Here is a 12,422-nt window from a genome sequence, read left to right on the forward strand (position 1 = left end):
CTCCTCGCGGCTCTTGTAAACGGCACCACCATGGTTCTTTGACAACTTTATGGACTTAGCATCTGGGGTCCAGCACTCTGTTGTGGCTCAGGCTTGGTCAGTCCTGCTTCATGGGAGTCTGGAGGTTCTTCTTGTAGCTCGGGTCCAACTTCAAAATGATGCACTCAATAAGGTATTCCTCTCCCTGGCAATCGGTTCCTGCAGCAGCAATGGAATTACAGCCAGCTCTGAGAGTATGTCCAGGCGAGTTTGCTTTGACGTCGATTGGGCCCACCAACCCAAGGGAGAAGTCATCCGTTGCAGGGCTTCCCTAGTCGAGGTGATTTCGGAGCTTCAGCAATGCAGCAGGGCTTTACCGGGCAAACCAACTGTCTAGGAGTTGCAGCAGCTTCGGGTGCATTCCTGTAACCAAGGGGTTTACGCACATGGAGTTTCAGGCACCCCCTCACTTCCTGCCCCTGCCAGACACGCTGGACCCAGAGGCTGTCTTAACCAGTAAATCCTGCCAAAGACAAACCTGGCTTGGCGCGCAGAGTAAATCTCAAGAAGGACCTTTCCAACAAGAAATGGCAAAAAAAGACCAGTAGGCCATTTTGATAAAATTGGCACCCATGGGTGCTTTACTGCAGCTGCAATTGCCGCCCGCGGTAGAAAGACACAATGGTAGTTAAAAGTAAACCACTGCCACCAGCCATTAATTGTAGAAAGGGTAACATGACAAAGTTACATGAGAAACTAGACAAAGGGGATACTAAGTAACCCCTCCAGCACCCTATTGTAAGATGGTGTGTGCTGGGTCTAGAAAGTTACAAAATGTAAGTATTTCACTTCACTGCTCTTGAAACAGTTTCACCAAGAGAAGGTATTTATAGCTTTGGGAAATCTGGAAGACTTCCCTGTGTCACTGAACTGAAGGTTCTGTGTGACACAATATAAAGATGATGCCTAAGGAGTTTGTCAGACTCCCAAGTCAAAAGAAACTTGAGTCAAAATCACACAAAAATACATAAGAGATTGGCAAATAGGTCTTGCTCGCTACAGGTTAGAAATTAAAAGTCCAGCAAAAAGAGCTGGGGGTCTCTAAGGTAGATGGGAATTAGCACATTTCTGAGAGCTCTCCCTAACAGAGGGAATCTGAACGCTTAACTTACCTGCAAAAAGTCAGGACGTGTTCAAAAGCAAAAAGTTTGGGATCCATAGATCTATGGAGGGAATATTGTCAAAAGAGAAATCATTCCCAACATGAACATGAACATTATTCAGGGAATTGAAATAACCATGGAAATAAAGAGCATGTATTCTAATTGTTTTCAAAGGTAATCTGCACTTTCAGATCTTTCTTTTGTTTTTGTTTAAATGCTTATCTCATGTATCTGTGCCATTGAATGTTTGCTGTAAAGGTATTGGAACTTGTACGTTTCATGGAATTACAGTTGTGATTAAATGTCAAAAATGTTAATCTCCAATTATGCAGCACATATTGACTTTGTTTCCCTCAGCTTTCTGAAACAAAAGTCTTTACAGCTTCATCTGTCCCAGCAGAGAATCACATCACGCCAGGACAAAGGTAAAATACAAAATGTCTCTTCACTATTGCACAATTTTCAGATCATTTGAAGATTGGGTGAATGTGACCAATATGTGATTTTGAGAAGAAACAGCGATATTGGCATTAAATGGAAAACAAGCTCAGCTGATTTGGAAACGTTAGTGATTTTGAATGCTATTGCTTTATTTGAATCTCATTTTGGTAGAGCTTGCCAGTGCAATAAGAATCCAAGTTGTTGCTTGTGCAAGACCCAAAGTTGATATTGCCAGTGATCAAAGTCAATGATGTGGAAAAACTAGCTATGTTTTTTGGATGCTGAATGAAAGGCGGTAATAACATTGTAATGTTAGAGGTTGTAGCATGGGCAGCCTAATTAACCTCATATGCGTTTCATTTAAGCCTGTTGTACTCGGACATTGATATCCATTAAAGCAAAAGTTAAATCCCCTAAACTCGCATTTCCTCTGTTTCATCATCCTTATTCAAGCATGCAATATAAAGCTGTTGTAAAATTCCACGCAGCAAACAATTTGTTTTACTAACTTCTGGTTGGCTGGGAAGGCTTTCGGTTTGGAGATGACATCCTTCACTGCCCTGATCTCTTGTTGGGCAATTTTTTTCTAGTGCACAATTTCTTTTACTGTATTACGTTGATTCTAAACTATGTATTCTAAATGATTTACTATGTCTACGTCTTTGCCAAAATGCAAGATGGCCAGTTCTGCTGTAGTCTCAGGTCGCAAACTTCCATATTAGAGCATGCACTTTTGCCTTGTCCAGACTGCACTTCTGAGTGTTGATCAGAAAGCCTGCCGTGTATTTTTTGCTTGTTTTTTTTGGTTTGACCTGTTTTTCTCCCAGCTAGACTTAATCTCGAGCCCGACGGTGGCACTATTTTTGTGCTCTCATTTAATAATTCTTGACTCCTAAGGCAGCATTACCCCTAAGGAAGGGGGGCTCAAACATACCCCTTTGTCTTCCCAGCGAATACCTTCACTCTTAATCATGTGGCTAGGCTGGTTGCAGCTTTTCCATCTGTGTAAAATGGTTCTACTGTGTGGGACTCAATGTTAACTGATGGGTTGTTTTTGAACCTCCTCGTCAGTTAATCAAAATGGAGGTTGAAGTTGTAGAGGGTGTGTGTGGGAGGGCGGGGGTCACTTGACTGTTCCTTGTCCCTTTCTTAGTGAATAAGATGGTGGTTATTTTTGGCCTCTTGTGTCCCAAGACACTGGGGACGATAGCAAGCCTGAAAACAGTTATGACTAGCATATGCACACGCTGGTCTGGGACAGTGTGGATGTATTCCTTTGTGGTAGAGATTTTATCGGAATGCCTCTGTGCTTGGCAGGATGGTCTGACATTGCTTGACTTTTGCTTGGTATGTGATGAGATGCAGTGTTCACTCACTGGTTCCAAAGGGAATAAATGCAGCCCCATCCCCTGTGCACTTGCCTGGTTTACAGATGGATTTCCTGCACTATTGAAGATCTGATCAATGAAGGAGTGAAGCTCTGCAACAGCACCCTTTCACCTGGATAATCCCAATGGCAAAGCTTTGCTTTGCAAAAGGCGGCCAGTCGGAACCCTTCTCTTATTCGATGGTGACAACGGTATCTCTGCTCATGCTCAAAAGCCTTTAAACCAATCACTGTCCCCTGGTCATACTGCCCCCATCCAATGACACTCCTCCCCCTAAACCCCTCCTCTGGCAGCTATCTTCAGATTTTTATCACACGCTTCAGTCATAGTTTGCTCTGCAAGCTACTTCGTGTTTTTCTGCGGAAAAAGTTTTTTTTACAGAAAGAGCCTGTGTGCTCTCTTCTCCATCTGCCAGCAGCGGGGATCCATTGTCTGTGAATTTCAGCACCCCCTGAAGGGCAAATATTGTTGAAGTATCCAGAAGGCCATCGGGCCTTCTTCACGCCCTCTGACCATGACAGATAAGGAAGGAAGTTCTCCAGCATGGGGTCTGGCATGGATTCACATGCTCATGAATATTCCCCGTCGTCAGGCTGGGAATCCTCGGTAAAGAAAAAACCAGTATCAGTTTCGTTTCTGATCTGTCTTTCGTAGTAATAACCAATCACTGGTCTCTGCGTCATACTGACCACAGCCAATGACTGCCCTCTACCTAAGCACCGCCTCTGGCAGCCATCTTCAGATTTTTACCGCACGTTCATGTGTTGGGATCCTCGTGCTATTGCTCTCGAGCGTTAGTGCTATTTTTTCACGTTTTTTCTCAAAAACTTCGTTTTTTCGGTCAAAAGAGCCTCAAGCTCCACCGACTCTCCATCCGATCAACGGGGACCCGTTTCGGATTCGTCTGCGCCCCTCAAGGGTGAAGATTTCGTCGAGCTACGCTTTTGGAGGACTCCAGGAGTTTCTCAGGCCCGGCCATGGCCCAGGAGAAGGGAAGCTCGACGCCCGGAAAGCTGTTCAGGGTCTGCCCTGGATGCCAGCTGCAGAACGTCTTCAAGGAGGACGAACACTCTTTTTGTCTTTACTGCCTACATGAGGACAAGACGCACGTGGAGAAGAACTGTGCGTTTTGCGGCAACATGTCGGAGCGGACCATGAAGGACCGCCATCAACGTCTCGCCAACTGGCTAGAAGGGAAGAGCCCGTCCGGCGAGAAGAAGAGGAAGAAATCCGAGCAGTCTTCTAAGACCTTTGAGGACGCCCCGGCGACGGGGGTCCAACATAAGGCCAAGCACCGCAAGTCCGCTGGCACCGGGAGCGCCCAACGGTCGGGCTCTACGGGCGTCCGGCAGGGCGCACCCTCCCCGGCACCATCAACCACGAGCCAACGCTCTGGGTCGGGTAAGAGGAAGGCCGAGCACCCGGCGAAGCTCCTGGAGAGGCCCCGGTCGAGCTCGAAGGCGGAGGGGGAGCGAGGCAGTGCCCCCCCCCCTCAAGGATAAGGCGGTGAGCGCACCTAAGGTGGTGAAGGCCTTAATCCATCCGGCCAAGCCCTCTATCGAAACTGTCGCGGCGGCCCTGGCTCAGCCTGTGGAGGCTACACCAGTGGTGGCGACCTCGGGGCTCAGAGTCTCCCTGCCACCTCGGAGGGAGTCCTCTTTTGTGCCCATCGATAGGACCCCCGTGAAATCCCCCGTGGGGAAGAAAAAGAGGGGGCAGGGCGTCGTCGTAGATTCGGCCTCAACCTCGGAGGAGGAGCTGGTCGAGGTCTTAAGCCACGGCCTCGGCGTGGAAGAAGACCGGCCCGTCGGGATGGATCCCGACGCAGGTGACAACGACATCGTCGAGGGTACCGACGGGGCCCCTGATCGCCCGTCGGATTCCCCTCTGCCAGCGCCGCGAGACAACTCGGCGGCCATTTTGTTGGCTATACAGTCTTTATGCTCTGAGATAAGGACGAGACTACCGTTGCCGACGGAACCTCTCCCGTCGGGGGACCCAGAACCGGGACCTTCTGGTGTTCACCCTCCACCTCCTTTTCAGCCGTCGCGCCCCTTCCAGCCCTCCTCCCCGTCCACCGGAGGGGATGATACGGGGACTGACTCGGCAGCGACGGGTACGGACGACGAGGTATACGACGAGGATGTACCGTCGTCGCCTCCCACCAGGGCTTCTCCGCCCGACGAGATTGGATCGTTCCACTCAATGATCGCCAGGGCATCCGAGCTTTTCCAACTCTGCCCTGAGGAGAAGAAGGAAGGTTTCCTTTATCAGCGGCGCGAGGCCAAGAGGAAGACGGTCCTCGCGGTGCCTCTATTGGACGACATTTGGGATGAGGGTCTCACCCTCCTCAAGAACCCGTCCACGACGCCAGCTAGAAGAGACCGATACGAGAAAAAGTACCGGGTCCCGGACACGGCCCCCCTGTGCCTCTGGGCGCAGCCTACCCCGGACTCCGTCGTCTCCGCGGCGGCCAGGAAAAAAGCGGGGGGGGATGCGGCCTCCACATCGACTTCCCCACCGGACGGCGAGGGAAAGAAATTGGACGCTATGGGACGCAGAGTCATCTCGTCTGCAGCGACGACGATTAAAGCTGCCAACGCCTTGGCTATCGTGGCCCGATACGACAGGGAGCTCTGGTACAAACTGGCTCCCCTGCTGGACTTCTTGCCGGACGACAAGAGGGCAGAGGCCCTGGAGATCCTGCAGGAAGGTGAGGTGGCTTCGGACCACGCCATTACTGTTGCGACGGACATCGCCGACACTGGGTTCCGCCAGTTGGGCAACGGCGTTTGCCTTAGGCGGCGTGGATGGCTCAAGGCTACGGACTTCCGTCAAGACGTTCAGACCAGAGTCCTGGACATGCCCTTCGATGGGAACAACCTGTTTGGGAAAACTGTGGACGATTCCCTTCAGGCCATTAAAGCGGACACAGAGACGGCCCGGGCCCTTGGAGTTCTGCAACGACGACGGACGCCCTTTCGGAGCAGCGGAGGCAAGGGCGCCTCCAAAGGTTCCGGCGGCGGTTTCTCCTACCGTCAAGCGGCCCGCTCGTCATCTCAGGAGGCCTACAGAGGACGAGGCAAGCCTGGCGGACCCCGCCGTCGTCGCCAAGGACAAGGCGCTAAAGCCTCGTCGAAGCAGGATTGAACCGGCCGGGCGGTCGGGCCCCCACCGAAGCACCCCGGTGGGAGGCCGGCTGGCGATCTTCGTCAGCGTTTGGGAGTCCATCTCCACCGACCGTTGGGTGCTGGACGTCTTGGCCCGGGGCCACGCGCTCGAGTTTCAAAGAAAGTGTCCGCGCGTCCCCCCCGTGGCCAGGAAAGAACTTCACGTCCCTCAACTTCTCCTGGAGGTGAAGGCGATGCTCAAGAAGGGCGCCATCGAACTCATCCCAAAGAGGCTTCGGGGCTCCGGAGTCTACTCGAGATACTTCCTCGTGAAGAAGAAGACGGGGGGATGGCGCCCCATCCTGGACCTGCGACGTCTGAACAAGTTCATCAAGGCGCAAAAGTTTGGATGGTCACCCTCCAGCACGTCCTGGGTCAGCTGGAGGAAGGAGACTTCCTGTCGTCGTTGGATTTGGAGGATGCCTACTTCCATATTCCCATCTTGAAGGGGCACCGAAAATTCCTCAGGTTTGTGGTCCAAGGGCGGCATTACCAGTTCAAAGCCCTCCCCTTCGGTCTACGGTCGGCACCCAGGGTGTTCACCAAGTGCCTCGCACCGGTGGCGGCTCAGCTGCGCCGCGAAGGGATCCACGTCTACCCCTACCTGGACGACTGGCTCATCCGAGCCAAGACAAGGGAGCTCGCCGTGGTCCACACGGCAAGGACCGTCCAACTTCTCACGGACCTGGGATTCTCCGTGAACTACGCCAAATCCCACCTGGTACCCGCGCAAGACACTCTGTTTCTGGGAGCGAGGCTCAACACAGTGTCCCTTCGGGCCTCCCCGTCGGAGGAGAGGACCAGGACCATCCTGGGCAAGGTGCAGCGGATGTTGGTGGCCGACGCGGCCAAGGTGAGGTCCATCAAGTCCCTCCTCGGAATGATGTCTTCCTGCATCTACCTCATTCCCATGTGCAGGCTCCGGATGCGCCCGTTGCAGGAGTTCCTGGACGCCCGCTGGATCCAAACGACGGGCGACTTCGAGGAAAGGATCACACTCGACGAGAGTTTCCGACGAGAGATCCGGTGGTGGGGCACCCGCGCGCATCTGACGGCGGGCATTGACTTCCAGACCCCAGCCCACCAGGAGACAGTGACCACGGATGCCTCCCTGGAAGGGTGGGGAGCGCACACCGAAAATCTGCACGCAAGGGGCCTTTGGCTCCCGACGGAGAAATCCTTACATATCAACGTCCTGGAGCTCCGTGCAGTGTTTTGGGCCCTCAGGTCCTTCCTTCCGTCCCTCAAGGGCAAGGTGGTGAGGATCTTCACCGACAACACCACCACCATGTTTTACATCAGAAAACAGGGCGGAACCAGGTCCCCAGTACTGTCCAAGGAGGCGCAGGACCTGTGGCATTGGGCAGTCGCCCAAGGGATGTTTCTGGTGCCGTTTCATCTGGCAGGGATAAAAAACACCATCGCCGACTCACTCAGCAGGGAGCTGCGCTCGTGCCACGAGTGGGAACTACGGCAGGATCTAGTGGATCGCCTCTTCCGACGGTGGGGCACACCCCAGATCGACCTGTTCGCGACGGCGACGAACTCCAAGTGCCGGAGGTTCGCCAGCAGGTTTCCCCAGGCGAGGAGCATGGGCGATGCTTTCTCGTTCCCCTGGGAGGGCCTGTTCCTCTACGCGTTCCCTCCTTTGCCACTGCTAATCCGGCTCGTCAACCAGCTCAAGAGGTCACGGTGCAGGATGATCCTCGTCGCACCTGCGTGGCCGAGGCAGATATGGTTCCCGGACCTTCTGGACTTGTCAGCGTCCCCGCCAATCAAGCTGCCGGTGGACGCGGATCTGCTCTCCAGGGAAGGAGGCGCCATCCTCCACCACGACCCGAAATCGCTGAACTTGCAGGCCTGGCTCCTGCAGCGCTAGAGTTTGGAGGATACGACATACCGGCTGACTGCAGAGAGGTTCTTGCAAAGGCCAGGGCGTCCTCGACTCTTAAATGCTACGGACACAAATGGAAGAGGTTCTCTGTCTGGTGCCACGCACAGAAGATTAACCCTCTACGGATTACGGCTCCCCAAGTTCTGCCGTACCTGCTGACGCTGGCCAAAGCTGGACTGGCACACGCGTCCATCAAGATTCATCTTGCTGCGATCTCCCGATACACCAGAACCACGGGACGGACGTCCTTGTGGTCTCATCGTCTGGTGAAAGAGTTCATGAAGGGACTGTTCAGATCGTTCCCGCCGGTGAAGGCTCCGGCCCCGGCGTGGGAGCTCAACGTGGTGCTAACCAAGCTCATGGGACCTCCGTTCGAGCCTCTGCACTCGGTCCCGTTGAAGTTTCTGTCGTGCAAAACAGCGTTTCTTGTGGCCATCACCTCCGCACGACGGGTGGGAGAGATCCAGGCCCTTTCCTGCAAGGCCCCGTACTTGACTTTTCACGACACGAGGGTAGTGCTCAGGACGCACCCCTCCTTCATGCCCAAGGTACCGTCGGACTTCCATCTCAACGAACCCTTGGTGTTGCCTGTGTTCTTCCCGTCGCCTTCGTCGCCGGCTGAGAGGACTTTGCACTCGCTGGATGTGGCTAGAGCGCTGAAGTTCTACGTGGACCGCACGAAGTGTTTTCGGAAGACGTCACAACTCTTTGTGAACTTTGGACCTGTCAATCAGGGGAAGGCTCTCTCGAAGGCTTCCATTTCCAGATGGCTCTCCGGCTGTATCATGTACTGTCATCGGTTGGCAAACCGACCGCTGCCCGGCCGTCCGAGAGCTCATTCCACCAGAGCGATCGCAGCTACCACGGCGTTCCTTTCTGGTGTGCCCCTGCTGGACATATGCTGGGCTGCTACGTGGAGGTCGACTCACACCTTCACGAAGTTCTACTGCGTCGATCGGGATTCCAGGGAGGAGTCCAGGGTCGGCCAAGCAGTGCTGCGCAACCTGTTCGCCTGAGGTGAGCCTGGTGAGGAGGTAAGATGCTTAATGTTGAGTTTGATGCAATGCTTAATGTTGAGCCTTTGCCACCTCCCGTGGTTGTGCTTGTGTGTACTGCTATGTATTCTTTATTCATGAGCATGTGAATCCATGGCAGACCCCATGCTGGAGAAGGAACAAGTTACTTACCTGTAACTGTTGTTCTCCAGCATGGGTCTGGCATGGATTCACATGCGAACCCTCCCGCCTACCCCTCTGCGGCTCTTCACTTGGTCATACTGCCACTTCACGTGCTTCCAAATCTGAAGATGGCTGCCAGAGGCGGTGCTTAGGTAGAGGGCAGTCATTGGCTGTGGTCAGTATGACGCAGAGACCAGTGATTGGTTATTACTACGAAAGTCAGATCAGAAACAAAACTGATACTGGTTTTTTCTTTACCGAGGATTCCCAGCCTGACGGGGAATATTCATGAGCATGTGAATCCATGCCAGACCCATGCTGGAGAACAACAGTTACAGGTAAGTAACTTGTTCCATCCCTCTTAAAGTCCTGCACCAAGTGCAGGCAACAGAATGTTTGTTGAAGACAAGCACTTGCAATACTTCTACTGCCTGCATCCAGACCACAAGGAAGGAGAATGCGAGATATGCCTCGGTTTCTCCAAGAAGACGACAAAGGATAGGCACAGTAGACTGGCAGCGTGGCTGAACACCAAGTCCTCTGCCACGTGCTGTGAGCAGGGTCATGCTTCAACCCAGGACCAGCTGCTCTGAGGAGCAATCTTCGAAGTCCTTTGAGGGCGCCTCATCTGTGGGAGTCCAAGACAAGGCCAAGACTGGCAAATCCTGGTCTACCAGGGTCGCCGCGGAAGCGGGTCCCATGGTGGGCAGAGCGCGATCGACATCACCCTCCGCCTCCATTGCCAACCGGAAACCAAGCTCCTCCTCTAAAGACATTTTTCAACCCGGCTAAACTGTGGGAAAAATCTGAGAAGCCGTGGACGGAGAAGACCGAACGGCCCAAGAAAGCCCGATAAGACATTGTCAACGATAGAGTTGGTGGCGGCTGCTCTCACGAAGGATAACAGGGCAGACCATGTGAAGGTAGCCTCTTCACCATAGAAGGTATCCCTGCTCCTGAGGTGCAAATCCACTGCAGTGACTTTGGCAGAGTCTGCTGGCATGCCGGAGAAGGGGACACAATCTCCAAACCCAGTTCTGGTACCTCAGGGTGAAAAAAAGGGGGGGGGGGTTAAAGAGGCCTAGGATCATTCTCATGCTGTGACCCAGTCCATGGAAGTTTCGACAACGGACGAAGAGAACCTGTACTCCTTACACATGGTTCACAAGGACGTGGATGACTACTGTGACGGCACAGTCCTAGTGTTCTGAACACGCCAGCTCAGCCGAGGCATGCGTCTCTGGACATCATGTCGACCCTCCACACCTTGGTGTCGGAGATCCAGAAGAGAATGCCACAGGGTCCGGTTCCAACGGTCCCCTATTCCCCTGAACAGTTGCCAGTGAAGAAGAGGAAGCTTAATAAGACGGCCCCATTTCAGCCTCCACACCTGCATCACACCCCTGCCCCCAGCAGACACTGGTATGGGGTCGGATACGGTCATGATGGATGACTATATTCTCGCAGTGGGCGGCGGGTCTCCGTAGCCTAGGGCGTTCTCACTGGGTGAGTTGGAGTAGTTCCTTTCCATGAGGTCTCAAGCATCTCCGGATGGAGTGGTTTTAGCCCCCGTATTGGAATGGTGAGCTAACCAGTCCTCGTCTTCTGTCCCTGCGGACAGCGAAGGGAAGAAGATGGACACCATGGGAAGGAAGGTGACTCGCACTGCCTCCCACCATCAAGGCAGCCAACACGCTGGCGATCCTAGCCAGATATGACTGGGAGCTGTGGTACAAGCTGGGTCAAATTTTGGAGTTCCTCGCCGCCGACAATATGATTGAGGTAATAGCTCTCTTCCAGGAAGGAGAGGTAGCGCCGGATCATGCCATCACGGTGGCGCTGGGCGTTCCTGACAAAGGGTTGTTAGGCAGAAACCTGTGCAGTTTCCTCTGGGACCACTGCAAAAGATTTAGGACTACAGGTGTTTGGCAGTAAACCAACTTGGTAGCAGTCTGTACCACACAGATTCACTTGGTAGCTGTGGCTGAGCAGTCAGACTTCCCTCAAGAAGAGTTAGGCAGTATACAGAGTATTCACAATAGGTCAAAAGAACACAGTAGAACAAGTAAACACTGACCAGGGCTTGGTGTAAGAGATATAATTATTTAAAACCACATCTAGAAAAACACACAGGCACTAATAATAAGCAATTCAAAAACAGTCACTAAAAGATATACACTCCCTTAGAAGAATATTAGATACGTCTTAAGTAAAGGCCCACTTATTTTCAGACAGCGGTGAGCGCTTAACGTAGATGGCACTCTAATAATTTGTTTTTAAAGGGAGAGAAAAGCAGAGAATAAATTGAAACAGATCCCAACACTTTTTCATGAACACAACAAGAGAGGAAGGCAAAGTAACACCGTGAGTTTAGAGTCAGTAGGATCCACTTTAAGGGATCAAACGCACTGCACAAGAGTCTTGTAAAGGTTCAAAAGGAGTTGGACCAAAGAAAGGGACCAGTTAGAGGGTCAAGGCGGCCAGCCCAGTCCAGAAGGTTAAGGGGTTATTATTTCCTTGTAGCAATCTTTAGAAAGGGAGGCCTGGCGTACCTTCAAGTGGAGAGAATGCTCCAGCGGGGGCAGTTGTTCCTGGCAGCAGATGCAAGTCGGTGCTTCGTCCGGGGGAAGAGAGGATCTCGTTGGAGAGGAAGACAGGAGTCCGTTGCACTGCCAGGTAAGAAACCAGCCGCGGAGTTCTCAATTAAAAGGAGCGGTCCTTTTATTCGCGGTCCAGTGGTAAGTGGCTATCCGGTTTCCGGGGTGCTTGGCACGGGCAATTCGACCACAAGCCGGGCTGGGGTGCGAAGAGAAGAAGGTAAACTGGTTGTGCCCACCAGTCAGGGGAAGAAGCCTCTCCAGCAGGGAGATCTTCTCTGTCGTCGGGAAGTGGTGAGTCGATTCCGCAGGGCTCCACCGGTGGTGTCGTCGTGGTAGGTCGGCTCAGCTTCTCCCTCGTCGGATTCTCAGGTTCTGTGGCGACTTCTGAAGTTCAAGTCCCCAAAGCCCTGCTTTTATGCAGCACACCCCCATTCACTCAGCCTAGCTGTCAATCAAACATGCTAAGTGGTGAGCCGGCCGGCTCACCACTTGGGCCAATCACACAAGAGTGCGACTTGAGTTACCAAGTTAACTCCGTCTAGGGTGCCTAAACCCCCTCCCACACACCCTGTGGTACCGAGACAGAGTGGCACCACTTTTGGAGGCTTC

At 53.0% G+C, this 12,422-nt stretch overlaps 1 protein-coding gene across 11 annotated transcripts in view; it reads left to right on the forward strand.

Annotated features, from left to right (window-relative positions):
- UBAP2 (ubiquitin associated protein 2) overlaps positions 1 to 12,422 on the forward strand; it is a 1,758,279-nt gene that overhangs the window by 609,536 nt on the left and 1,136,321 nt on the right. For all 11 annotated transcript variants that reach the window (XM_069626852.1, XM_069626853.1, XM_069626850.1 and 8 more), the window contains one exon: positions 1,500 to 1,567. In XM_069626852.1, coding sequence (XP_069482953.1) covers positions 1,500 to 1,567 — 68 coding nt within the window. The remainder of the gene's footprint in view (positions 1 to 1,499; positions 1,568 to 12,422) is intronic.

The sequence above is a fragment of the Ambystoma mexicanum genome, chromosome 6p (genome assembly GCF_040938575.1).
Source record: "Ambystoma mexicanum isolate Mex_15411 chromosome 6p, UKY_AmexF1_1, whole genome shotgun sequence".
Lineage (NCBI taxonomy): Eukaryota > Metazoa > Chordata > Amphibia > Caudata > Ambystomatidae > Ambystoma > Ambystoma mexicanum.